Here is a 25605-nt window from a genome sequence, read left to right on the forward strand (position 1 = left end):
CCCGATGGGGGTGGTGCAGAATCGCGGGCAGGTGGAACCTGCGGCCGCGGTCGGAGGAGCCGGAGGGACCGATCCGAGCGGCGCACCCGGAAGCGGCGCGGTGCAGGGCCCTTCCGGGAGTGCGGGAGCGGCGGCGCCGAGCGGGGCGGGCGGAGGGGGCGATGCTGTCGCGGGCGGGGATCCGGGCCCGGCCCGGCCTCGGGCTGCTGCAGGTGCGGGCAATGAGGGCGGGTGGGGAGGGAATGGGGAGAACTCCCCGTTCGGGGCGTGCCCACGTGGGGAAGGTCCGGATAGTGGATGCTGGAGGGGCCGGGAGAAGGCATCTGTACTGGGGGCACTGGGATGAGGAGGTTGGTGTTGGGGGTCTGGGAAGTGTTGGAGGGGAATTGGGCAGGGATGGGGTAAATCGGTGTCGGGGGACACAGAGGACGGACGGGCATGGGGGGTCGGAGGTGAGATTTAGTGGGCGGTGGATTTAGCGGGTCCGGGAAAGAAGTGAGGGGGAGTTGTGCGGGGGTTGGGGGTACGGGGTTACGGGGGGCTGTGGACAAATGGGTACCGGCGGATTGAGGAGATACCGGCGATCTGTGGTGGGACTCCGGGAGAGTGCTGGTGTGGTGGTGAGGAGCTGGGCAGGAATAGGGCTGTGTGGGCACGGCGGGGTGAAAAACATAAACGGGTACGGGGGGACTGAGAGAGAGTCGGTGGAAGCTCGGTGTCGGTGTTTGGGGTCCGGTGAAGGGCTGGCGGTGTGGGGGCTCGGTGGAGGAGAGCTGGGCAGGGCCGGGGGAAGGGGTGCGGTGCGGTGTGCAGTGGACAGACGGGAATGGGGATTGAGCAGGGGCAGTGGGGTAGTGAGGGGGGTCTGGGGAGAGCTGGGCAGGGACAGAGGTGAAGGGCGGGGCGGTGAGGTAGAGAACAGACTGGTACAGAGAGGCTGAAGAGGGTGGTTAGTGGTGGGGGCGGGGAGTGTTTGTAGCTGGGAGGAGCTCGGGTGTGGGCAGGGGGATGGACAGGGATAGAGAGTAAGGAGAGAGAGGGATGTGGTGCAGAGGACAAATGAGTGAGGGGGTAGGGGTTCGGTGGGGTGGTGGTGCTGAGGGTTTGAGGGACACCATGCATGATAAGGAGCTGGGCAGAGAAGGGGGTGTGAGGAGGAGGGGGTGTAGAAGACAAGTGAGGGTATGAGGGGGACTGAGAGGGGTCTTTGGGGGGGGGGTGTTGGGGATCTGTGGAAATGCTGGGATGGCGGTGGTGAACTGGGTAGGGATTGGTGTACAGTGGGGCATTGCAAAGGAAGCTGTGGGCAAATGGGTATGAGGAGCGCCAGTGGGGGGTGGCTGAACATGGGGAGTGGTGAGGTGTGGCTGGGTTGTTGGAGGAGAAATGGATGTGTGGGGCTGTGGAGGTGTGAGCTGGGTTGGGACTGGGGGGAGCTTGAGAGAAGCTGTGTGAGTGAGGGTCTTTGGAGAGGAGAGTGGGGGAATGCCTGCACAAAACAGCTCTTTATGGGAAGCCCTGGTGGCAGCCAGAACTGGGGAGGGACAGGTCTTTGGAAAGGGCTGGCCTGGGACTGAGGTGGGGGAGTGGGCCTGAAGGGGTTATAGGGGCTGAGTGGAGCAGAAGAGACCCACATGCACACACTTTCATTGCCCTTATGGCAGGAGGCTTTATTCCCCACTTCTGGGTGGATGTGAGAGGAGTGGAGATGTGCAAAAAGCTCTGACATGGGATTGAGCCCCCCTGCACCAGTGGAGAAGACTGTCCCTGGCACCAAGGCTTCTCGCCTGCGGGAACATCCTTACAGCATGGGCTTGTTAGGGGCATTGTTAGGGGTCCTGGTCTCCTGATCATGAGCCCAGACAGGGTAACAGGTGTGGAGCTGGCTCTGAGGTGCCAGCAGCTGGTCTCAACCCTGCTCCATCTCCTTCCCCCAGCACTCCCAGCAGCTAAAGCGTGCAGCACGGCTGGCCCCAGCTCCGTGCCGCTGGAACTCCGGGCTGCCCATGAACATCGGGGTGCTCTTTGTGCCACAGCAGGAGGCCTGGGTGGTAGAGAGGATGGGCAAATTCCACCGAATCCTTGAGCCTGTAAGGAGCAGCTTTTCTCCCCTCCTGGATTCAGCAGGTTCCTAAAGCTGTAGCGAGGCGCGTCCTTTGCACGAGGATCCAAGAGGGGTGGTGGGCTTAGTTTCCCAGGCTGAAATCCTTTTGGGTGCCTGTGGACTAATTTTCCTTGGTGGGGTGTTAAAAGCACTGAGTAACTGAAATTCCTCGTGTGTAAAACGTGTTTGCAGTGTGTGGCCTGGGCTTTGTTTGCAAGACTCTATCTAGTGCATGAGCCATCTAATCCCACCCTTTTCCCAGGGTTTGAACTTCCTCATCCCTCTCCTGGATCGGATTCGTTACGTTCAGAGTCTCAAAGAAATCGTCATTAATGTCCCAGAGCAGTCAGCTGTCACACTGGGTGAGGAACAACTTTCGTGTCCTGCCCCTTTCCTTCTGCTGCATCTGGGGTGAGCAAGGGATGATGTGAGGATGAGTGGGATTGTCCCAAGCTCCTGCACTCAGCCCTGTCCCTTGGTATCCAGGCTTGGCCATAAAAGCACAAGATCACTGAATGATTTGGGGTAGAAAGGACCTTAAAGTTGGTCTTGTTCCAGCCCTCCTGCCATGGACAGGGGATACATTCCACTCACTCGCCTGGGCTGCTCAAAGCCCTGTCCAGCCTGGCCTTGAACACTTCCAGGAATGGGGCATCCACAGCTTCTCTGGGCAACTTACTTCAGTGCATCACCACCCTCACAGTAAAGAACTTCTTCCTAACATCTAATCTAAGCCTGTCTTCCATAAACTTTAGGCCATTCCTCTTTGTCCCATCCCTCCATGTCCATGTGAAAACTCCCTCTCCATCCCTCTTTAGGTACAGGAAGGCTGTTGCTGTAAGTGGGGGCAGGCCAGGAGGTTCTGTCTGCTCTCTCTGGGCTGCAACTGCCCCTTCTTGCTGAGTTGAATGCACCTTACCAGAAATAAACTTTTCAGGTGTTTTCCTTTATTGAACCACAAAAGAAATTTCTGTTTCTGTTAAAAACATTTTAGAACAGGTTAATGGATGTGATGTTAATGGACATCTCTGTTATATTTCCAGTTTTAAGTGGTTTGTTTTGGTTTCTTTCCTCCTTAAATCTTTATTTACAAGAGCTACAGTGTGAAATGCTTCTATTGGGAAAATCAAGGTCTGTTGTACATTAAAGCATCACAGTGTTGTCCAGGGAATGTAAGATCCTTTTTACAAAGCCTTTAAATAAGAAGATCTATTTCAGCCAATCCTCTTCTGTGCCATGCTGCTATGTCAAGGTGAAAAAGGATAAGCCTGCCCAGCTATGCTGTGGAAGAGGGAGTTTCTGTATTTTGTTTGTGCTGCTTCAGTAAACAGGTTCTGCTGTTCTCTCCTGACAGATAACGTCACCTTGCAGATTGATGGTGTGCTCTACTTGCGGGTTATGGACCCCTACAAGGTACCATCCCTGCCCCTTGGGCACGTTTTTTCTGTCTCTGCCCACTCCCTGCTCCCCAAAATGTGTGCTCCAGCCTCTATGTCTGCCTGGCAGGTGGGCTGGGCTCTCTGACTCCTCCCAAGGCTCCAGACTCCATGTTTTCAGCAGGGATGTCTGGCAGATTTCTTGCTTTAGTGCTGTTTGTCTCTCCTGCCTTGTTCAGCATCCCTCTTGGCATCCCTATCCACTCTGTTTTGTGCTTTTGCTTTTCAGGCCAGCTATGGGGTGGAAGATCCTGAGTACGCAGTGACCCAGCTGGCCCAGACTACCATGAGATCTGAACTTGGCAAACTTTCCCTCGACAGAGTCTTCCGGGTGAGCTGGGGAGATGGATCACAGAGCTGACAGTGTCTCCCAAAATCCCAGGACAGTCTGCATGGCCAGGCTTCTGTGCTTAAAAGCAAAATGCCCTTTTGCTTGAGGGCTTATGGCTTCTGTTTCAGTTGACTTATTGGTGAATCCTTGGAGATGGGTCTTCTTTCAGTTGTTTTTTTAACAGTAGCTATTTTTTGCCCTGCCCTGGGTTATTTGGAGGGGATGATGGGTGGTATGTACCCAGACCCAGCTGGTCTAGCTGCCTTTCTTGAGTCAGTGACTCTTCGCTCATCCCCAGTGATGAATATCCCTGACCTCTGTCATGGGGTACTGTAATGCTTGTACTGCATTTGCTAGGAAGAAACTGGAGTTGCTGGCATTCTCTTGTATCCAGATGTTCTATCCCAGCAGCTTCAGTGTGGGGCACTGCTCTCCCTAGGAGATGGTGACCTCTTCAACAGCTGCAGGAAGCACCTAACCCTGCCCAAAACCTGTGGAGATGTTTTTTTCTGGCAGACCTTGGCCTGTAAGGGAGGTGTCTGTTTCCCTCCTGACACCTCTCTCATGCTAAGCCCTTCTTCTCTGCTCTCTGCCATTTCTTTTGTGCCTCCCAGGAACGGGAGTCCCTCAATGCCAGCATCGTGGATGCCATCAACCAGGCTTCAGACTGCTGGGGCATCCGGTGTCTGCGCTACGAGATCAAGGACATCCACGTGCCCCCACGTGTGAAGGAATCCATGCAGATGCAGGTGAGGCTCTCTGGGAGGGAGGTCTGGAACAAGATGGAAGCTTCCTCTTCCATACTGCATTACAGAATCAATAAGGTTGGAAAAGACTTCATCAAGCCCAGCCTATGACCAAACACTACCTTGTCTACCAGACCATGGCACCAAGCACCAAGTGCCATGTCCAGTCTTTGCTTAAAGATCTCCACAAACAGTGTCACTGACACCTGTCTGATCACCCTTTCTGTGAAGAAATTCTTCCTAATGTCCAACCTAAACCTCCCTGGTGTTGCTTGAGACTGTCCTCTCATCCTGTTGCTGAGTACCTGGGAGAAGAGGCCAATCCCCGTGTGACTGCAGCCTTCTTCCAGGCAGTTGTAGAGAGTGATATGGTCTCCTCTCAAGACCTTGTCTTCTCTTGTCCAGACTAAACAACCCCACCTCTCTCAAGGGCTCCTCATCAGACCTGTGCTTCAAATCTTCCCCAGTGCCATTGCTATTTCTGGACACTATAGCATCTCAATGTCCCTCTTGAGGTGCCCATAACTGGACACAGGACTCAAAGTGTGGCCTCCCCAGTGTTGAGTACAAGGGGATAAATCACTTCCCTGGTCCTGCTGGCCACAGTATTGCTGATACAGGCTATGGTTCATTATTGTTACCTGTCCAGAGCTGGCAGCAGCCACCCTGTGTGTCAGAAGGACACTTTGGCTGCAGACATACAGCTACTGAACAAGTAACTCCTGTCATAGTTTTGGTGGTGGTGCCCCCTGCCTGCAACATACAAGCCCTGCCCAAATCCCTTTAAAATCCCTTCTGTGGGGAAGCAAATCTCAGAGCTGAGATTTGAGAAAAGCTGGACACCTTGGGAAAAGCTAGACGCCAGATATTTGGGCTGGAAGAGGAGGAGGGGGAAGCAACTGTCCACTTAGGTGGCAATGGGTCTGGGAAGGGCTGTGTCGCATGAGGAGCAGAACCAGCCCTTGCCAAGACCACACAGTGTTCTGTAGCTGTATTTTCATGCTTTGCTAAGCCATGTTTCCCCCAGCAGAACAAGGAGCATGTCCTTGCCCCACAGATGGAATTTCCTCAGCACAGCCATGGCAGGCTGGTGTCTGACCTGTGTTTGCAGGTGGAGGCAGAACGTCGGAAGCGGGCAACTGTGCTGGAGTCAGAGGGGACGAGGGAATCAGCTATCAATGTGGCTGAAGGCCAGAAGCAGGCCCAGATCTTGGCATCAGAAGCTGAGAAGGCCGAACAAATCAACAAAGCTGCTGGTAGTGCCTGGGGCTAAAACGTGGGGTTCTGTAGCCCTCTGGACTGAGAGGTGGTGCTATGGGGGAGAAACTGCATCACTGTGAGCCAGGCTTCCTCAGCCACTCTGATCCTTCTCTCCTGGGGCCTCAAGCTAAGCTCCAGTTGATGTTGCTGCCCTGCCCCAACCTCCTGTAAGCAGGAGGCTTGTGATAGTGTTGCTGTTGGGGAAGAGCCAACCATGCATACATTTAAATTGTCTTGATTCACTCCGTGAGATGGTCAGGATTCAGTCCTTGCAAGTGCTTTGTCGTGATTCTGATGTGCACCCTGCTGTGGTTCTTTGCAGGAGAAGCCAATGCCATGCTGGTCAAGGCCAGGGCCAAGGCAGAGGCAATTCAGCTCCTAGCAGCTGCTCTGGCACAGCAGGTGAGTGATGGCTACCTGGAGCAGCCACTACTTTGCTGCTGGCACTGGGGAAGGTGAAACTGCAGGCAGGGTGGCACCTGGCTTTCTCCTGGACTCTCCTGGCACCTTCAGCAGCAGCAGGGACTGAGGATCTTTGCTGGACTGGGGTGGGCTGGGGATACAGACAGGGATGAGCTGTTGGTGGCACATGACTTGTCCCTCTGTCCCCAGCATGGCAATGCTGCTGCCTCCCTGTCTGTGGCAGAGCAGTATGTGAACGCTTTCTCCAAGATTGCCAAAGACTCCAACACCATTCTGCTGCCCGCCAACACCGGCGATGTCACCAACATGGTTGCACAGGTCAGTGTAGCCCATGTGTCCTGGGCTGCATCCAGAGCCCTGTGGGCAGCAGGGCAGGGAGGGCATTCTGCCCCTCTGCTCTGCTCTGCTGAGACCCACCTGGAGCACTGCATCCAGCTCTGGCTCCCAGCACGGGAGGGACAGGGACCTGCTGGAGTGAGCCCAGAAGAGGCCACCAAGATGATCAGAGGGCTGCAGCACCTTTGCTGTGATGAAAGGCTGAATTTGGATTTGGATTGTTCAGCCTGGGGAAGAGAAGGTTCCAGAGAGACGTAGCACTATCCAGTAGCTAAAAGGGGCTTCCAAGGAAGATGAAGAAATGCTTTACAAGGACATGTAATGATGGGATGAGGAGGAATGGCTTTAAACTGAGTGAGTAGGTTGAGATTAGATTTTGGAAGGAAATTCTTCCCTGTGAGGGTGGTGAGGCCCTGGCACAGGTTGCTCAAAGAAGCTGTGTATGCCCCATCCTGGGAAGTGTTCAAGGTCAGGTGGAATGGGGCTCTGAGCAACCTGCTCCAGTGCGGGGTGTGGAGGGGTGTGAAAAGGGATCTTTAAGATCCCTTCCAACCCAAGCTCTTCTTGCTCTCACCCAAGTGAGGATTGTTTCAGGGAGGTGAAGAGGGCATCATGCTGGGGCCTGGCCCTCTCCTCTCCTTCCCTCCCTATGATTGTCTCATTCCCTCCAGGCCCTGGGGATCTACACCACACTGACCAAGCCACAAGCTGTGAAGACCCAAGATGAGATGCCCCCAGCCCACGAGAACTCCCACTCTCCTGCCACAGAGGTGCTGAAGGCAGAACAGGGCAGCTCCAGCTAACAGGGCTGGAAGGATCTCATACCCTCTCCTGAGGCGTGCTAGCAGTCCTGTTCTGCTGCAGGCAGTCGCTCTTGTTCCCTTAGTCCCTATTTTGTATTGGATTTAAATCATGTAATAAATGGTAACAGTGCTGCTGCAGCACGTTCCCTCGTGCTTGGGTGCTTGACCCCAGCATTCAGTGACGAAGGGGGATCATCCCTCCTCAACAGGCTCCTGCTGGGATCTCCCATGGACATGCAATGACATACAAGAGTGAAAAACAAGATATTCTGAAAAAAATTCTTTCTGTGAGCGTGGTGAGGTGCTGGCACAGGTTGTTCTGGGAAGTTGTGGATGAAGCTCAGAGTAACCTGGTCAGGTTGAAGGTGTCCCTGCTCACAGCAGGGGGGTTGGAACTAGATGATCTTCAAAGTACCTTTCCAACCCAAGCTACTTTATGATTCTGTGAATTTGGGAACCCCACTCTTACGAAGGATGCCTCTCCCAGTGCATCGCCTCTCTGGGAGTGTGAGCTGCTCTCATCATCCCATCCTCTGTCAGCTCCCAGAAGCTGCCCCTACAGTGTATGACTGTGCGTTCTCTACAGCGAGCTCCTCTCAGCACCCAGCACAGGGCGGGGAGTGCCTCTGTCGATTAATTAATTATTTGATTAATTAAAACAACACTTTCGCCGTTATGAGTGTGTCTCGCTTGCCGGGAGGGGACCTCCTGGCCGCCAGGAGGCGCTGCTGCCCCGGGCCGCTCCCCGCGGTGCCGCTCTAGCGCGTTCGGCGCCACACGCGGCGTTTCCGGGAGCAACGGGCGCCGGGAGCCGCAGGTGGGACGGGAGCGGGGCCCAGGGAATCAAAAAGGGGCTGTGAGGGTCTGGGGCGCGGGGGACACAAGGGCGGCGCGAGTGTGAGGTCGGGGGTGTGTGAAGGGGAGTGCTGGTGTCGGGAAGGGGATGGAGGTAGCGGGGAAGGGGCTGGGGGTGCCGAGAAGGTGCTGGACAGTCGGGAGGGAGCAGGATTCGGCTCCCATTCAGGAGGGGACACAAGCAGTGCGTTGGGCAGTTGCCGGACACGGGGTGGGACCAAGTAAAGTCAAGGCAGGCTGATGGGAGGTACTGCGGGACGGGTGGGTGTAGGAGGTGTTGGGCCAGGGATGGGTGTTGGTAGGGAGGGAGTGGTGTCTGCCTAGGTAGAGCCGCTGGGGGCTGAGCCTGCCTGTCCTTCCCTCTAGGATGCAGCGGTGGCCAGTGGTGCTTTTCCTGGCCTGGGTTTGCTTTCTCTTTTTTGCTGGTATCGGGCTCTTCATGAGTGGCTTTCTGCTCACCCGGATCGAGCTCGCCAGCAGCAGTTCCTGCTCAGACCCAGTCGTGCCTCCACTTTGGGAGAGGCAGAGCCTCCCGCCAGGCTCCTGCTGGGCTCCCCAACGCTTTTCCAAGGCCGTGCTCGTCATCATCGACGCCCTCCAGTTTGAGTTTGCCCGCTTTGACCCCGCCAAGGCCAGCCCGCTGCCCTATGAGAACAAGCTGGGTGTCCTGCACCAGCTAGCCACCTCCCAGCCCCGCCATGCCCGGCTCTACCGCTTCCGAGCCGACCCCCCCACGGCCACCATGCAGCGCATCAAGGGCCTCACCACCGGCTCGTTGCCCACCTTCATCGACGTGGGCAGCAACTTTGCCTCATACGCCATCCAGGAGGACAACTTGCTGGCACAGCTGGTGCAGAACGGTGAGTTCTTGGCCTTTAGCTCAGGCAGGGGAGTTTCAGCCTGGATATAAAAAAACATTTTTTCACGGGTATAGGAATAGGTTGCCCAGGGAGATGGTGGAGTCACCATCCCTGGAAGTGCTTAAGAGGCTTTCAGATCTTGTGCTGGATGGTGTGGTTTAGGGTTTATAGTGGTGGGTGGATGATTGGATGCATGGTTTTGAAGGTCTCTTTCAACCTTGATGATTCTGTGACTGAGGCTGTTCAGCCTGGAGAAGGGAAGGTTGTAAAGCGACCTCATAGCAGCCTTCCAGTACCTGAAGGGGGCCTACAGAGAAGCTGGAAATTAATTATTTTTCAGGAACTGTAGTGATAGAATGAAGAGCAATAGGTACACATTGACAGAGAAGTTTAAGTTAGACATTAAGAAGAAATTCTTTACTATGAGGGTGGTGAGACACTGGAACAGGATCCCCAGGAAGGTTGTGGATGCCTCATCCCTGGCAATGTTCAAGCCCATGCTGAATAAAGCCTTGAACAACCTGATCTAGTGGGAAGTGTCCCTGCCCATGGGATGGGGCTTGGAACTGGATAATCTTTAAGGTCCCTTCCAACCTCTTAACATTCTATGATTCTATGACTCTGTGTGGGTACGGCAGCAGCCTACTGGAACAGGGCAGATGCAAACCTCTGCTCAGTTTAACCTGTCTTCCAAACCTTAATTACTTTCTCCCTGGGAAGGGCACCCCTTACAACAGATCCACCCTGTGAGCTGATTCTTTTTCCCTGCTTAATGACAGTTACCTAAGGCAGGGTTGTCATGCAGGCAGGGCATCTCCAGCTTGGGTTGGGAGTGAGAAGTAGCTGTGACCATGACTTCATCATCTTCAAGGATGACGAGAAAGCAAGTGAAATTGGCTGCACTGGTGGTGTTTGTCCCAAGGTCACCCCCAGGAATACCTGTAGGATTGCCAAGGTTGTGTTGTGTGAGGCACGTGACAGGGGAGGAGCCAGGTGTGCCACGTGGTGCCAGGTGTGCTGTGGGGGTGTCCCTCAGGCAGCCAGCCTGCCTGGACAGTTGCCTGCAGCCATGAGGCAGCAACCTCATCCCATTTTCTTTCTGGTTTGATGCTGCTAGGGGGTGCTTAGTGCCGCTGTAAAGGGCTTGTTACAGTGGGATAATGGAGTAGAGGGAAGAGGACAGGCCACAGTGGTTTGTTACCTAGAGAGACTTCCTCCCAAGGCTCACAATGGGCTAAGACAACATGACTTTGAGTGAGCAAGGTGGGCAAATGTAGTGAATCATCTGAGGCAAAATGAAGATGGTGATCACCAGTAGATCCTATGCCAGAGTAGCAGTTTCAGAGAAAAAGTTCCTTGCTCCTAGGCTGAAGAGGCTCTGTGGAAACACAGCTGGCTGATGGCAGGCAGGGCAAGGAGAACAAGGGCAGAGGGAAGCATCAGTGCTTTTGCCTTCTCTTTTCCATGTCTGGAACACCATCACCACTGTTTTTAAAAGCAAGAGCTCAGGACTCACATCTTCTACTCCATTACCTGCTGCCTTGCATTTTGCAGTGGGGTCACAGGCCTCAGGTGAGGCTTTGTCTACTTCATGTTGCACCCCGTGCACCCACCTGTGTTGTGGTGGCCCAGGAGTCTTTCTGCAGGGGTGACGTGTCATGTCAGCAGTAAGGCCTTAGGTTACACAGTGGCTTTGGTGTGGGGGGTTTACAGATACTTATGGACTGGTCCCTCCCTGTATTCAAAGTAATTTACAGACATGCTCTTTTTTTTAGTGAAAACTTTAGTTTTGACTGTGGGTTGGAGAGGAGCCATTGCTCCAGATCCTGACTTGGCCTGCTCAGGCCCTTTGGATTGTTGTGGTAACAGCATGACTCAGGAGGGCTCCATCTCTCACTGGTTCCTTTTTCTCTGGCTCAGGAAGGAGAGTGGTCTTCATGGGTGATGACACATGGGAAGGACTCTTCCCAAAGAAGTTCTTCCGTTCCTATTTCTTCCCTTCTTTTAATGTAAAGGATCTTCACACTGTGGATGATGGGATCCTGCAGCATCTCTATCCAACTGGTAAGTAGCTCTCTCACCTTATGAGAGGCCTTGTGGTAGTCCTACTGCAAATAAACCTTGGCCTAATGTGGTAGTCCTACTGCAAATCCGAGGTAGGGCTGAAGGATTTTTTCTATTATGAAGGAACTGGGCAGTTACACACTGCTGCCCAAGGATTACAGTGCTCTAGCTGGATTTCCACAGATAAGCCAGTTCTTGGAGCCCACAGACCATTTCTGTAGATACCTTTCCTCTGAACAGAATTCAGCTTTTTGGGATGAGGTTAGACTTCTACATCTGTCTTACAAAATACACTGGCAGGATGGAGACAGAGGAGCATCTTAACTTTGACACATGGCTGCCTAGGCAGGCACACAATGCTCTGGGGAAAACACAAGTTAGGAGGCTGAGACACAGCAGTGCTCTCAGCAATGCATTGGTGTTCCCTAGTCATGGGAAGAAGACAAAGCATGAAATAGGTGATTTCCACTTCCCTGTGGTCCTGGGACCCAGGGGCATGCTCTTTCGTTTTTCTTTGTCTGAATATAAGCAAATCAGGGGTGCAGTGGCCTTTCACAGGAAAGTCTATGTGCCTTGTGTGAGAGCTACAGGTCATCATTTAACTTCAAATATGTTGGTTTTCATGTGTCAAGGCCCTGAAGCAGAGGGGAGAGGCCAGGGTAACTTTCTAACTAGGGACTGTGTTGGTGTGTCATGGCCACGTCCTGGGAAGCAGAGGGGCACACTAATGGGTCCAACCTACAATATCTCCAGGGAAGGATGGGAGTTCAGGCTTCTCTTTTTTCTGAGCATACCTTTGTTTTAGCTCAGTCTGTGGCAGTTTGAGATAAGTTCAAGATGACTTGGGTGACACTGTACTGTTCCCCTCCTGAGGGATGGCACGAAAAAAACAGGGATCCGGGGATGTTTTCCAGGCTTTGAGGTCCCTGTGCCATTGCACCTAGGACCCTCTGGCCAAGAGTTGTCTAACTTAAAACCTGCATCAATTTCCTCAAGAGCTGGCAGTGACAGTGGCAGGAGGGTAAGAAACAGCAATATCCACAGGCAACCAGTAAATTTTGGCAGGAGGATCCAGGCTTAGAATTCCAGGCTGGTGCGTGATAACTTTGCTTTTGTTCTGCAGTGGACAGCGGTGAGTGGGATGTGCTGATTGCTCACTTCCTTGGCGTGGACCACTGTGGGCACAAACATGGACCCGACCATCCTGAGATGGCAAAGAAGCTCACCCAGATGAATGAGATGCTCAGGTGATCAGCGTGGCGCTGAGGGGTTGCTACTTCCTTCAGCCAGGCTGGTGGGACCTTCCCAGCGAATTGACAGATGCAGAGGGCAACAGGGAATGAATGCTTACTGTTAACATGGAAAACAGCTTTTGCCAGCAACAGCTGGAACCCCAGCTATGGGCAGTATTGCTTGCATAGGTGACTGTTGAGAGGTTTGGTTTCATAAGTAAGGCTGCCCTCAGGTCTTGCTTCTCTACAAAACCATGAGATGATAGTGCAGCTGGAGTGTAACTGAGCCTCTCTCTTTCCATCTTTAATATGGACATTGTCCCACTGAGGTCTGGCTAATGTTTGAGAAGCAGGTGGAGGACCCTGGCTAGGGAATGAGTGCTGCTGCATTTATCACACAGAACCATGAGCTGCACCTTTGAGACAGAGGGCAGGATGGGATACAGAAATTTCAGTCACACAGATGTGTCTCAGCCCAAAATGCTGCAGCTCTTGAGTCTTAGGACTGCTTTAAGTTTTGCTGCTAGAAGGAGTTGGTAACTTGCTCTGCTGTATCTGACAGCACAGTATGTACTGTGTTATACCTACTGCATCTTTCAGGGACTAATCCCTGCTTTTTTCCTTTGAAGTGGAAGATGGCTCACATAACATGATACATGACCCAAATAGAAGCAGCCTAAAATTTTGTTTTTGTGAGGAATCTTTCTTCTGAATTGCATTTTGTCACGATCCGTGATGGTACTGTTTGCTGGGGACCCAAGCAAGATCGGTCCACTCTGTCTTAGGGCTCTGAATTTTCAGTTTGGCTTTAAAGAATCAATTTAAAACACCTGGACCCTGGCTTGTTACAGTTCTGCATCAGCATTTAATTTTGCTCATATCCTTTTGAGAGCTTCACCTCTGGTGCAGGCAGGCTTGCTCGGGAGATGTCCTCTTCCACCCAGGCTAGTGGGGCCCTTGCCCAGGGAGGAGTTGACCTTCCTTATCTCGGTGGCAGGTCCTTGGTGGATCACCTGGGGAACGACACTCTTCTTCTGGTGGCTGGGGACCATGGCATGACAGAAACTGGAGACCATGGTGGCGACAGCGAGAAGGAAGTCAATTCAGCACTGTTTGTGTACAGCAGGACACCCCTGTTTGGCAGCAGCCCTCCAGAGGTGAGGAGCTGACTCTTAGCTATCCCTGCCTGAGTTGGTGCCTGAAAACTCCAACTCTGGGATTACAGAGAGTAACTGTTTGACTGGGATTTTTTAGATTGAGAGGGATGGGGAATCTGTCATAGAATCATGGAATAAGCTGAGTTGGAAAGGACACATCAGGATCATCAAGTCTAACTCCTGGCCATGCACAGGACACCCCCAGGGGTCATGCTATGTTCCTAAGAACATTGTCCAAACACATCCTGAACTCTGTTGGGCTTGGTGCTGTGACCACTTCCCTGGGGAGCCTGTTGCAGTGCGCAGCCATCCCCTGGTTGAAGGACCTTTTCCTACTATCCATCCTAAATCTATCCTGACACAACTTCAGACCATTCCCTCGGGTCCTGTAACTGGTTACCACAGAGAAGAGATTAGTGCCTGACCCTCTTCTTCCCCTCATTAGGATGTTGAAGACCACCCAGAGGTCTTCCGTCAGTCTCCTCTTCTCCCAGCTGAACAGACCAAATGACTTCAGCCACTCCTCACACAATTTCCCCTCCAGACCCTTCATCAGCCTCCTGGCTGTCATTTGGTTGCTTCCTAATAGCTTAACATCTTTCTTATATTCTGGTGTCTAAAACTGCCCCCAGCACTCGAGGTAAGGCTGTCCCAGCTCAGAGCAGAGTGGGACAATCCCCTCTCTTGTCAAGCTGGCGATGCTGTGCCTGATGCCCCACAGGACAGGGTTGGCCCTCCTGGCTGCCAGGGTACTGCTGACTCACATTCAACTTTCCATCTACCAGGGCCTCCAGGTCTCTTTCCATGGTGCTGCTTTCCAGCCTTTTCACCTTGATTGAGAGAGTGGTAGGTCTGTCACCTTGTCTCAAGAGTACAGTGGAAGGGCTGATACAGAGGACTGAAGTGTTTGGAATGCATGTTCAGGTCACCAAAACTGTGAGGGGTGCTTGTGTGGGGCCAGGTGAGCTGTTGGACAGCCAGTGCCTTCCCCATCAACATGCAGCTCCCAGCAGACATGCTTCTCACCAGAGGACCCTTGGGGAGCATAGAGCTGTGCCTCTGCCTGGATTCACCTTTGAACGGGGATGTCTTCCCCACCGTCCTTTCAAATGAGTGAAAAGCTGCGTTGGTGTGTTCTCTCTGAATTTCTGATTCCTCCTGTCTCTCCAGGAGCCTGAAACCATTCCCCAAGTTAACCTGGTTCCCACTGTGGCCTTGCTGCTGGGGGTGCCCATCCCCTACAGTAATATTGGGGAGGTGATGGCCGAGCTCTTCGCTGGAGACAATGATGCTGTGTCTGCAGCCTTGCAGCAGCTCTCAGTCTATCACGTCAATGCCAAGCAGGTACGGCCTGTGGTAAGCCTCCCATTGAACTAGAGGGGAGAAGGAATGACTTTTTAAGCACAAACCTATTCTGTTTGGTGGAGGTGAGATAAGTGACATGCTGCTATCTTCATGGAGAACTTACTTTGAAGCATTACATCCTTGCACTGTTTACTCCAGTAAAAAACAGCCCGATTTTCCCTAAAGAGAAATGAGAGCCACCTGTTTAGTGCTGTGGTATGGAAAATACTGTCTGGGAAGGTGGAGGGGGCTAGATCCAGATGGTAAGAAGTGGATTAAGTAATAGGGGACGTTGGTTCCTCAAGCCTGAAGATGACCAGAGGCAAGTGTTGTGATTGGAGATTTGAAAGTAAAAGTGGAGATTTTGATGGTGCTTCAGTTTTGAAAGAGAAACAGTGTTAACAAAATAGTATTCTAGATTAGTGGAGGAAGGAAAACAGTAATGAAAGACCAAATTAAAAAACAAACAAACAAACAAACAAACATGTAACAGGAATAGTAAAGTAGGTTACTGAAGGAGCAATTTACACAAAGTGCAACAAAATACTGAACCCCAGGAGCAGATTGACAAAATTTGAATGAAAGTCTCTACATCAGGTATATAAGAAGCCTAGGCAGTGGAGCAGGCTAAGTGAGAGCCTCTATGGATGATGTGAGGGCCGTCTGTTGTGGCTCTGGTTATGCTACAGAGCCAAATTTGCCACGGGCATTGCAAGGCATGTATCTCAGCTAAGGGCCAGTCTGCCTTTGAGGGACTCTGGATTGCTGGGAGTACAGGAATAATTCCTCCAGTGCCCAACCAGCTCCTTGGAGTACCAGTTGGACACCTCTGGTGCAAACCACTGAGGAGCTGGAGAGAATGATTGCTGATGGGAAGACAGAAATACTCAGCCCTGTAACTACAGAGCAGCAGAGTGCTTTGGCATTTAAAGATCATATGTAAGTTAGTGTCCATTAATCACTGAGGATATCAATCATCATTTGTTAGGAATTAGCATTATCAAGTTGTGCCTGTTTAAATATTTGCACTCACTGTTTGAGGAGGTTTCTAGCTTGATAACGGTGGTGTTGAAGAAGCCGTGGCATTCCAGAGAGGCCTTTGAGAGAGCCAGTGCATGTGTCTGCCATCCTTGGGTAGAGGCAGGCAGATTCTGACTGTGCTCTGAGGCAAATGGAAGGTGTGTGAAGTTACGGGTGCAATTCAGGACTGGACAGATCTAAACAGATGGATGTGTGTGTCTCTGCCCTGCTAATGCCCCTGTAACACTTCTTTTATGACTTTGGGATTATAGTTGCCTCTGTTCGTGTCTCTGTTGAAGCAGAAAGTAAAAAGAATTAATTTTTCTTAAACTATGGTGCAGTGTATTAATGTGCTAGTATTGAAGAAAGGAAAGCTGTTTGGTTTCATCCACTGTAAGTTTTTTAACATGATATTTTTCCTCTGACAAAACTGTAAAACTCAACATGGGGTACAGATTAACAAGTCATTGATAGTAATGACTTGACCTTCTAGAGGACATTTGCTTTATTGCTGCCAAAGACTCCATAAAAACCTTTAGTGATGCCCAGCATTACCAGGGGTGTAGCTGCAGGAGTCATTATGGCTGTCACTGTGGATGCATCACTTGAGAGGGATGTCAGTTTGACAGAGAGATTGAGTTTCCTGATGGTGACATCCCCGGGTGATACGGCTAGGGACAAGTCTGCCCTGGAAGGGTTTGGTAAATTGGGGTTGTTTCCATTATGAAAGGGCAGCATGAAGCAGTGAATCCCATTCCCTTTTTTCCCAATGCTGCTGTCTGATCCTGTTTCTTCTCTCCTGTAGGTGGATCGCTTCTTGCAGTCCTACTCACTGGTGGCTCAGGACCTGCCAGCAGAGCAGCTCCAGTACCTGCAGGAGCTCTTCTCTAGTGCTGTGGAGGAACACATGCAGCTCCTGACCCAGGTGCAGGGGACAACAGTGCCCCCAGAGCTCAAGCCGAGGCTGGGAAGCCTCATTGGTCGCTTCCAGCGCTACTTGCGGGAGGCACGGGCTGTGTGCACCCAGTCCTGGGCCCGCTTCCACCCACTGCGTATGGTGGGGGGCTGCATCCTTATTGCTTCCTCTTGCTTGCTCTGCTACATGGCCTCAGAGCTGGCCGCATCCTCACAATCTCTCTGTCGCAGCTGCCTCCTGTACCCACTCTTCTGGGGCCCTGTGGGGGCTGCTCTGCTATGGCTGGTCCATGTTTTCACCCAGGAGGGGCTGGATCTGCTCCTGGTGTCGTCATGGGCAGCCGCTGCTTCTCAGCTGGGTTTCTTCTGGCACTGGTGGGGCCGGCATCTCAAGAAAGCCCGTTTGACAGGCAGTCAGCCACCCTTGGCCAGTGGTAGCCTCAGGCAGAGGCTGCGAGCATGGCTGGGGCTGGCCTTCCCCATGGGCATTCTGTTCTTCCGCTGTGGAGCTATGTTCTCCGACAGCTTTGTTGTGGCTGAGGCACAGGTGGCCCCGTTCCTGCTGGCCTCTCTGGTGATGTTGCTAGTAGGGAAGCTCCACTGGGATGGTCACCTGACTGTGCCAGAAGGTCCCAGGCAGCAGCTCCTTGGCGTTTCTTCTTACCGGAGAGAGATCTGGTACCTGCTGTGCCTCGTGGCCATGCTTCTGCTCTGCGTGCGCCTCTCCAGTTTCTTCCACCAGTGCCGCGAAGAAATCCCTCAGTGCCGGCCCTCTGTTTTCCTCTCCCCACTTGCCAGCCTGAGAAACACACGGGCCAAGAACCTCTTCTACCTCCTGTGCGTGGCCTTGCTGGCTGGGCTGGTGTATGCAGTACAGAGCTGGCTAAGGCACTACGGCAACCTGAACAGCTCGGACCCCCTTGTGCTCTTCGTGCGCTGGGGTTTCCCACTGGTGGTCCTTTGCATTGCCTGCTACTGGGCCGTTGCCTCCAGTGCTGATGATTCTCTTGGCAAGCTGCAGGAGCTGGTGCAGGTCGCAGTTGTTGTCTTTCCCAGAGCTGTCTATGGACTAGCATCCATGGGACTGCTGCTCCTACTGTGCAATCCCATGACAGTGTTTGCAAAGGACACACGGGAGTCAGCAGGATCCATTGTCACTCCCTACCTGGGGGTACCTGGCTCCGAAGTCGACTTCCTCCACGTCATCCCTCAGATCTACAAGAGGATGCAGGAATCTCAGAAGAGGCGGCTGGAGCGGGGCAGCTGCAGGGTCACTGTTGCAGCATATGGACTGGGCAGCGTATACTCAGCAGCCTTGGTCATAGCCCTCACCCTCCTGGGCTTCCTCTTGATGCTTCTGCACAGTGAGCGGCTGAGCTTTGCCTTCCTCCTCCTCTTCGTGGAGGCCTTTGTGCTACTGCACATCCACACGTGTGCCAGAGGCCTTGCCAGAGATGCTGGTGAGTCTGGGCTCAGTAGAGCAACCAGTGGATGTGTGACCTGGGCCTAACCTGCAGTTACCTTGCCTTAATTCCAGTGCGGAGAAGCAGGATCTGGCTTCTAGTCTTGGGAAATAGTGGTGCACTGATCCTCAGGATACTCTTAGCTTTTTTAGAGCTGCTTAAATCCTCAGGTAGAAGAAAGATGCATGCAGCAGGGATGTGAACATGGTGGGGGGAGAAGTGTCTTGGGTCAGGGAAAGGAGCTTTCTTCTTCCCAGGATGTGAACAGTCACCTAACCCCACTGGTTCTGACAGAGTGCAGTAGCAAGGCAACTGGCACCAGCAGAGGGAATGCTAGCCCCTTGCTGTATCTGTGGGGGGAGCTGGATTGTTTCTTGTCTCTTAAAAGAACCAACGTGGAAAGGGAACCTGGAGAAAAAGGTCACTAGGCTTTTTTTTCACCATGGATCTGTCTTGTTCCTTGATGCTGATATCCCCACCCCCTGCCTCTGTTTTTGTCTTTTATTCTCTCAGAGCTGTTTTCAGTGCCGTGGTATGCAGTCATCTCCTGGCTCCTTGCTGCTTCACAGTTCTTCTATTCCACAGGCCACCAGCCTATCTTCCCAGCCATCCACTGGAATGCAGCCTTTGTTGGCTTCCACCTTGACCACAGCATGAACTTCCTGCCTGCTGTCCTGGTCGGAGCCAACACCTTTGCTTCCCATATCCTCTTTGCAGGTAAATCAATTTCTTCCTGGGCCGTGGGGCTTGAGCAGACACAGCTCACTGCTGTGCCTTGCATGGGGCTCTGCAGGTTGAGCATGAGGCAATAAAGACTCCAGCAACAGCTGAGCAACAGCATCCTCGCTGTTCCTCTTGTGGGGCCAGAGCAGCCTGGCCTGGAGCTGGGGTATGTGCTTCCTGCACATCCAGGGCAGGATGGCAGAGCCTAGACTGCTTCTTGCCTCCTGGGCTCTGATAACTTCATGCGTCTTTGTCCTTGAGGTAGTTGGCTGCCCACTGCTCCTGCTGTGGCCCTTTGTGTGTGAGATGTCCAGCTCACAGAGGAAGAAGCCCAAGAAGGAGTCCCAGGAGGAGCTGCAGGAGGTGGAGGAGCACATGATGGAAATGAAGCTGCGGGAGTCTCCAGAGGAGTTCTCCACTGCTCTGTTGCGGCTGGGATTGAAATACCTCTTTGTCCTTGGGTCACAGGTACAGGCAGAGGCAGGGTGGCTGTGGGAAGGGTTGTCTAGGAGGAAATGGGTGTGCTGTGATAACTGTGGGGCACTCTGATAAAAGGGGTCAGCCAGGACACAGGCCCAGGGATGGAGTGTCTGGTTGCAGGTGGAAGAGCAGGTCCCTTCTCAGCCATGCTATTTGCTCTGTGCTTTGGGAAAGGCTCCAGCATGGAAGCTGCCATATGGATTAGGATGCTTTTCATACCCATATGCCCGAAGTGGGAATATCTTCTCATGAGCTGCAGGGTTGTAATCCTACTCCCTGTCTTCCTTAGCATTCCTATCTCACACCAGCTCTGGTTTTCATATGTGCTATGATGATATAGGAAGCTAAAAACCAGAAATTTTAATCCTGTGAAAGAAGTGAATAGTTTTCTGGGATTTATTTCTTCAAATCATTCTCCTGTGTTGTCAGACCACAGACAGTACAAGGGAAGGGTCAAGCCCTGCAGCAGAGAGCAGCAGCATGCCTCTCAGTGAAATAGTAGGTCAGGTTAGCCATGGTGTAAGCCCTCCCCTGTGCTGCCCCAGCCGGGCCCCACAAGGGCCTTCATGTACCCCAAACTGCTTGTGTTTCCTAACTTGAGGACATAATGAAAAAAAGTCCTCTTTAGGATGCTCATTCCTGATGTGTTCTGTGCCAGCCTCGCAGGCATGTGCAGTTTAGTACTACCTTCAGATGTGAACCTAGTGCCCAGGAGGTCTCTCCAGAGTCACCTGTAACTTGTTTTTCCTGATCTTCCCCACAGCTTCTGGCCTGTGTTTGTGCAGCTATGATCCTCAGGAGACACCTCATGGTTTGGAAGGTCTTTGCCCCAAAGTAAGTCCCAGAAGTTGCTCTGATGCTGGGTTAAGACTCATGTCCCTGACACCTTGACTAGAGTTCACAGACAGTAATTTTGGAAGAGACCCTGTGATTGACCTTCTGACTCATTGCCTAGTACTGGTTGTAGGAATGTCCCTAACTAATTCCTGCTTGAAATTCAGAAGCTAGACTTGAGCTAGAGCCTGAGAAGTTCCTCCTCACATTAAGAAATGTCTGTCTTAATTTCCAAAGACACACAGAACCCACCTGGAAGCTGAGAATATTGTAGTCAGAGCCAAAGGTAAGGATGCCAGACCAGAAGTGATAAACCCAGAAATGCTGAACCAGCAAGCCTTTGAACTAGTCGGTGTAAAGGGTGGCCTCAGCCTCTGAGGGATTCACAATCCCACCTGAGTCAATCAGTCCTGAGTGGCTTCTAAATCAGATGACTGCTTGGCTTACAGGTTTCAGGCAGCAACTGCTGGGGAGTGTATGTAATTGAGGTTTTAGGATGTGGGATGCTACCAGCCTCTCATTGTCAGGAAAAACAGTCATCTGGAGGGTAGCAGCCTGTCTCTGTAGTCATGCTGGCTGTTGTATCCTTAACTGCATCTCTTGTGCCTGCAGGTTCCTCTTTGAGTCGCTGGGCTTTGTGGTGAGCAGCATCTGCCTCTTGCTGGGGATCTCCCTGGTGATGCGTGTGGACTGTGCCGTCAGCACCTGGTTCAGCCAGCTTCGGTTGAGGTAGCCTTGGAAACGTGAGGAGCTTGACCTGCTCGTCGGCCCAGGCTGTGGCTGTCTCCTTGCCTCCCTCGGGCTGGGAGGGATACACAAGCCGCCAGCAAACGAGTGCCTGCTGACAGCAGTCAGGGATTATGCCCAGCTCCCTGCTGCTGTGTTGAACAAAAGGACTGGAGCCAACTGTTCCTGGCTCACGGGGATGGTGTTTCTCAGCAGGGGAGGTCAGAGCTCTCGCTGGGCCTTTGCGGGCAGCAGGAGGACTCTGCTGCAGGAGCCCAAGAAGCAAGAGTCCTGAAGTGCTCCTCTGGGGAAACACCAACAGGGGTCTTGCTGGTACTTTCCTGCCACAATGTGCAGCTGGTAGGCTTCAGTGGCCAGCAAGGTGTCACCGTGACTGTACAAAGACTCATGGGATGGGGCCGGCTGAGGAGGGAAGAGGAGCTTGGAAGGGGAGGGAATGTCCCACAGCCACCACTTTGTTTTCACATGCTTGGTTTTCACACTGGAATCACACTGCACATGTTTCCATGCAGATGGTTCCTGGAGCCTCGGTGGCAGCTACTTCTCTGTAAAGTCAGTCAGTTGCTCTGTGGTGAGGCCTCTCTTGCCCTACACTCAGTCTCACTATCCTGGTTCCACTCAGCCCTGTGAAGTGCAGTGGGGAGCACTCTGGGCTGCCTTGTACAGTAGGCTTAGCTTGGGCCAGTGGTAGCAGGGCCAACTGTGTGCATGACCAAGAAATTCTCCACTTCTGTTCTCAACCTGTCAGGGTCCCTGTGGGCTGGGTGGTAGCAGCCAAGGCTCTTGATCTCTTCCTGGGTGTGCTGCTGGATGCTGGCTGTTGACTCTGAACAGTTTAGATGCAGGAGGATGTAGTGACAAAATATCCTGGGCCTGGCCAGCAGGAAAGGGGAACCTGGAATAGCTGTCCCAGCTGCATGAGTAGCCTTGGTGTGAGCTCCAGAGCCTGAGAACAGCTACTTGAAAGCCTGGAGCAGGCACCAATTCTTTTGGGAAGTGGTTTACCTTACTGGTGTTTGTGTGTGTGCTGGGTGCTATGGACCAGATGCAGTCACTCACATCCATGTTTGGGACTTGTCTCCCTCTTGGCCTTGGCATTCTCTGTAAGACTTCATGTCACAAGTAAGCTATGCCAAACGTGCCCTTGACTGCTCACAGTTAGGAGGCACAGTGTTCCTTTCTTTATGGGCACAGGTAGAGGGTGGTGACCATGGTGCCTGGCCACATCCCAGCTCAGTTCCTCCTGCAGTTTCCATTGGAGCTGGGATTCCTTACTGCCCTGAACCACTGTGTGGCATTACTTGGTGCTATGAACCCTTTTGTCTCTTTCCTCTCTGGAAAGAGATAAGGACTGCTTGCCTGGGATTTCTGCAATGATATTTGCCTGATCCCATCAATTTTTAACTCATGCACCATGACTGCCCCTGTTTGAGTTCCTTACTTACTGCAGACTGTTAGCATAACTCCAGGCTCTTCTTCTCCTCTGCCCTGTGGAGTCCCAGGGAAAATCTCTCTCATTATTTATTTTCTTGACATTTTTCCCAAGTGCCCAGTTGCTGTGAGTCTTGAGGGCAGGTGGAATTTTGTATTTTACCCCTGCAAAATGCCTGCTCAGTTGTTCAGATGCAATTCCAGGAAGGCTTAAACTGTTCCTATATTAGGTTTCCATTGCCTGGCCTGCTCCTGATCTGCTGGCTGTGCTCTGCTACCTCAGCTTCTCATGTCCTCTGCTCTATGGTCCTGCTCAATTTCACCTGTCACAACCAGGGACTGGTTTGTAAGTGGCATCACGCCCTGGCCTGCCTCACTGCCTGGATGCACACCACCAGCGCTAGCAGAAGGAAGAGGTAGTGGCAAACAGCGAGGGAAGCTGAAAGCTACAGGAATGCATCAGCCCACAATTAAAATGGGCTTAGGCACTCATACCCTTAAAAATAGGTTATTTGCTGAAAGCTGACTGCCTGGTGGCCATATGCTTCTGAAGGAACGAGGGGTGCATCGATATGGGGAGGAGGAAGGGGGTGGAGGTAGCAGTTATCCAGTAAATTTTCATTTAATGTGAGGTTAATCTGGATAACACATGTTGCTAAACATCAAGACTGGAGCTCAAATTGATCTTGTAACCTCATAACCTGGTCAGGAGCTTTCTGCCTGCCTCTCTTTGTGCTGGCAGAAGTCCCTGTGGCCACTGATAGTGTAGGACTGGCCCCTGATGTCCCCACAGCTGCCACCCAGGCCCCTTGGCTTCCATCTCTGGGACTTGTTTCTCTTTTCACTGGTCACTCCAGTGCAGCTGAGCCTTCCCATGCCCACTGTTCAGGGTTGGAGCACTCACGTGGGGCTTGGGAATCCTCTCCTCACCCCTCCATGCCACGCCTCTGCCATGTGTGGGCTTGTGGTCCCAGGAGGGCAGGGAGAGCAGAGGGAACTGCAGAGGTGTAGCGTCATCAAAGGACACACTTATCTCACCAGAGACTAAACAAAGCTTGCAGTAGAAGGGCTGCGAGTACATTCTTGTCACTGCAGAGATGCCATGGAGTGCTGGCTGCTCGGACACGGCAGACTGGCTGCTACAGCAAAGATTTCAGATTCATGAAGGTTAGTTTCCCAAGGGCTGGAGATGCTCTAGCTTCTTCTCATTGACTGTTTCAGTCTTTGTCGGCCTTCTTCAGCTGCCCTCAAGCTGATTGTTTGGCTGCCATTCTTCTGAGCATGCTGGGGATTACAGAGTTAGTGCCAGTCTAGGGCCTGGTGACCTTGGAAGCAGATCATGCTGCTGATGCTAGAGCAAACAGGACTGTCTTTGTTGATTTAAAACCCCAGGAGGGGGTTGCCTCCTAGTCCAAACCAAGGCTCTTCGGGAAATCTGCTGTGCTGGGGAGTAGGTTTTGCCCCACATCCCTCCAGAGAGGTTGTTGTAGGGCCCCACTTGGCTCTCCTAGATAAGTTATTCCAGGCAGTTTATTTCTGGTCCCTGTGTCCCTCGGCTGAGTGTGACAGGGGATAGAGTGCTCAGCTGAGCAGTTTTCATCCTGCACTCCACAGGAGTGCATTTCTGCACTTCGGGTTTTGCAAGTGTTGTGCATGTGTTTGTTGGCAGGGGAGAGCCATTGGGAAACTTCCCTGGCTCAGACCCATGGTGTGTCCCATGGTCCTGGCACAGAACAAAAATTCAATTGTGTCTCTTCTTTGCTGCCTAGAAAATAGTGACCAAAAGCTGTGGCCACTGTGAAGAGTTGTGAGTGTTGGGAGCACCTGCAGCTCTGGTCCATGGGGCTAACATGGACCCCGAGGGATGGCACTGTTTTGGGGAGCCCAGGGCTCATTCTAGCTCTGTTCCCACAGCCATTCCTCTGTCCCATCTCTCTCTGGTTTTCCCTCAACTCTTCAGGCTGCTTTTTTATTCCAAGGGATAGTCCTAGTCTCATGTGCATGTCCCCCTTCCCCTCAGGAAGCAGCAGTGCCAGTGTGTGGGGAGCAGGGCTGGGGAGCCCTGCTCTCTCCTCTGAACCCTGACTTAGTGCACCACGTCGCTTGGAGCAAGATTGTTGTTTTATTTTTTATTAACCTCTTTGTACCTCAGCCCCTCATTTGGGGAAAAAAAAAAAAAAAAAAGGGGATGGACCCAGTTGTGGAAAGCAACCTGGGAGCTCTGCATGCAGCGTGGTGCTACACTTTCCTGTGTATCTAAATATCTGGCTGTCAATGCTTTCATTCACATCCAGCAGCTACACCTGGAAGGTGGAAGCCATGCTCATCTCTGCTGGGAAGCAGAGCCTTCTTCTTTTCAAAAAAACCCTCCAAAACAGGCAAGTTGGCTGTACTCGTTCACCTGGCACCCTGGGTGTGGCACAACCGACCCTGTGAGGCAGCCAGGAAGGGGTCGCTCCTTTGTTAAATTGCATAATTAATTAATCGGGAGTGGGGGGAGGCGTGCGTGATTTGCTGTCCGGGGGTGGCACGGGTCTCCGGGCAGCTGTGAAAATTATGTCTGCAAATAAAACGGTGAGAGCCAAGGAGATATGTGTCATCTCATTCTTCCATCCCTCTCCACGAACCGTCTGGGGTCTCTTTCATGGGGACCTTCATCTACAGTTTCCTCCTGAGGGGAAATGGAGGGTCAGGCGCTGATCTCTTCTCTGCAAAAAACAACAGGACCTGAGGGAAACGGCCTGAACCTGTGTCAGGGGAGGTTTAGGTTGAAGTGGGGACCAAGACTCTCGGGGTTTAGGAAAAGACTTCTCCAAGAGAGTGACTGGGCACTAGAAGAGGCTGCCCAGGGTAGGGGTCTCAGCTACAAGCCTGACAGAGTTGAGGAAACGTTTGGACAGCTCGGGTGGTGTGGTGTGTTGATCCCCCTCCGTGTGGGGTCCTGCCCGGAGGCGGGGGTTGGGCTCGGTGACCTGATGTGTCCCTTCCAGCCCCGGCTACGCTCTAGCTGATCCTGACTGGTGCCTTCGCCTTGCGCCGAT

General features: G+C 52.5%; 2 protein-coding genes across 5 annotated transcripts; both read left to right on the forward strand.

Moving 5' to 3' along the window:
* Positions 1 to 103: 103 nt before the first annotated feature.
* On the forward strand, positions 104 to 8115 carry STOML2 (stomatin like 2). Of its 2 annotated transcripts, XM_053932595.1 has the most exons (10): positions 104 to 212; positions 1938 to 2090; positions 2367 to 2466; positions 3459 to 3517; positions 3770 to 3871; positions 4486 to 4620; positions 5729 to 5873; positions 6200 to 6279; positions 6490 to 6618; positions 7308 to 8115. In XM_053932595.1, the coding sequence occupies exons 1-10, from the start codon at positions 162 to 164 to the stop codon at positions 7437 to 7439; spliced, it is 1086 nt and encodes a 361-aa protein (XP_053788570.1). In that variant the 5' UTR covers positions 104 to 161; the 3' UTR covers positions 7440 to 8115. The 2 variants fall into 2 exon arrangements, with proteins under 2 accessions (XP_053788570.1, XP_053788571.1); XM_053932596.1 differs by lacking the exon at positions 1938 to 2090 and having other exon boundaries at positions 112 to 212.
* A 108-nt stretch (positions 8116 to 8223) lies between these two features.
* Positions 8224 to 25152, forward strand: PIGO (phosphatidylinositol glycan anchor biosynthesis class O). 3 transcript variants are annotated; one of them, XM_053931773.1, is made up of 11 exons: positions 8224 to 8256; positions 8661 to 9154; positions 11075 to 11218; positions 12342 to 12465; positions 13448 to 13607; positions 14778 to 14951; positions 16777 to 18346; positions 18863 to 19066; positions 19338 to 19540; positions 20316 to 20386; positions 20999 to 25152. In XM_053931773.1, the coding sequence occupies exons 2-11, from the start codon at positions 8662 to 8664 to the stop codon at positions 21117 to 21119; spliced, it is 3264 nt and encodes a 1087-aa protein (XP_053787748.1). In that variant the 5' UTR covers positions 8224 to 8256; position 8661; the 3' UTR covers positions 21120 to 25152. The 3 variants fall into 3 exon arrangements, with proteins under 3 accessions (XP_053787748.1, XP_053787749.1, XP_053787750.1); XM_053931774.1 differs by having other exon boundaries at positions 18935 to 19066; XM_053931775.1 differs by lacking the exons at positions 20316 to 20386; positions 20999 to 25152 and having other exon boundaries at positions 19334 to 19467.
* The last annotated feature ends 453 nt before the right edge of the window (positions 25153 to 25605 follow it).

This window comes from Vidua chalybeata, chromosome Z, assembly GCF_026979565.1.
Source record: "Vidua chalybeata isolate OUT-0048 chromosome Z, bVidCha1 merged haplotype, whole genome shotgun sequence".
Taxonomy (NCBI): domain Eukaryota; kingdom Metazoa; phylum Chordata; class Aves; order Passeriformes; family Viduidae; genus Vidua; species Vidua chalybeata.

Excerpts from the sequence above, each read along its gene's own strand:
- PIGO (XM_053931773.1), top strand. The coding sequence starts at position 8,662 with ATGCAGCGGTGGCCAGTGGTGCTTTTCCTGGCCTGGGTTTGCTTTCTC. Across the intron at positions 9,155-11,074 it reads GGCACAGCTGGTGCAGAACG|GAAGGAGAGTGGTCTTCATG; the intron begins GTGAGTTCTTGG and ends TCTCTGGCTCAG. Across the intron at positions 11,219-12,341 it reads GCAGCATCTCTATCCAACTG|TGGACAGCGGTGAGTGGGAT; the intron begins GTAAGTAGCTCT and ends TTTGTTCTGCAG.
- STOML2 (XM_053932595.1), top strand. The coding sequence starts at position 162 with ATGCTGTCGCGGGCGGGGATCCGGGCCCGGCCCGGCCTCGGGCTGCTG. Across the intron at positions 213-1,937 it reads CCGGCCTCGGGCTGCTGCAG|CACTCCCAGCAGCTAAAGCG; the intron begins GTGCGGGCAATG and ends TCCTTCCCCCAG. Across the intron at positions 3,518-3,769 it reads GGGTTATGGACCCCTACAAG|GCCAGCTATGGGGTGGAAGA; the intron begins GTACCATCCCTG and ends TTTGCTTTTCAG.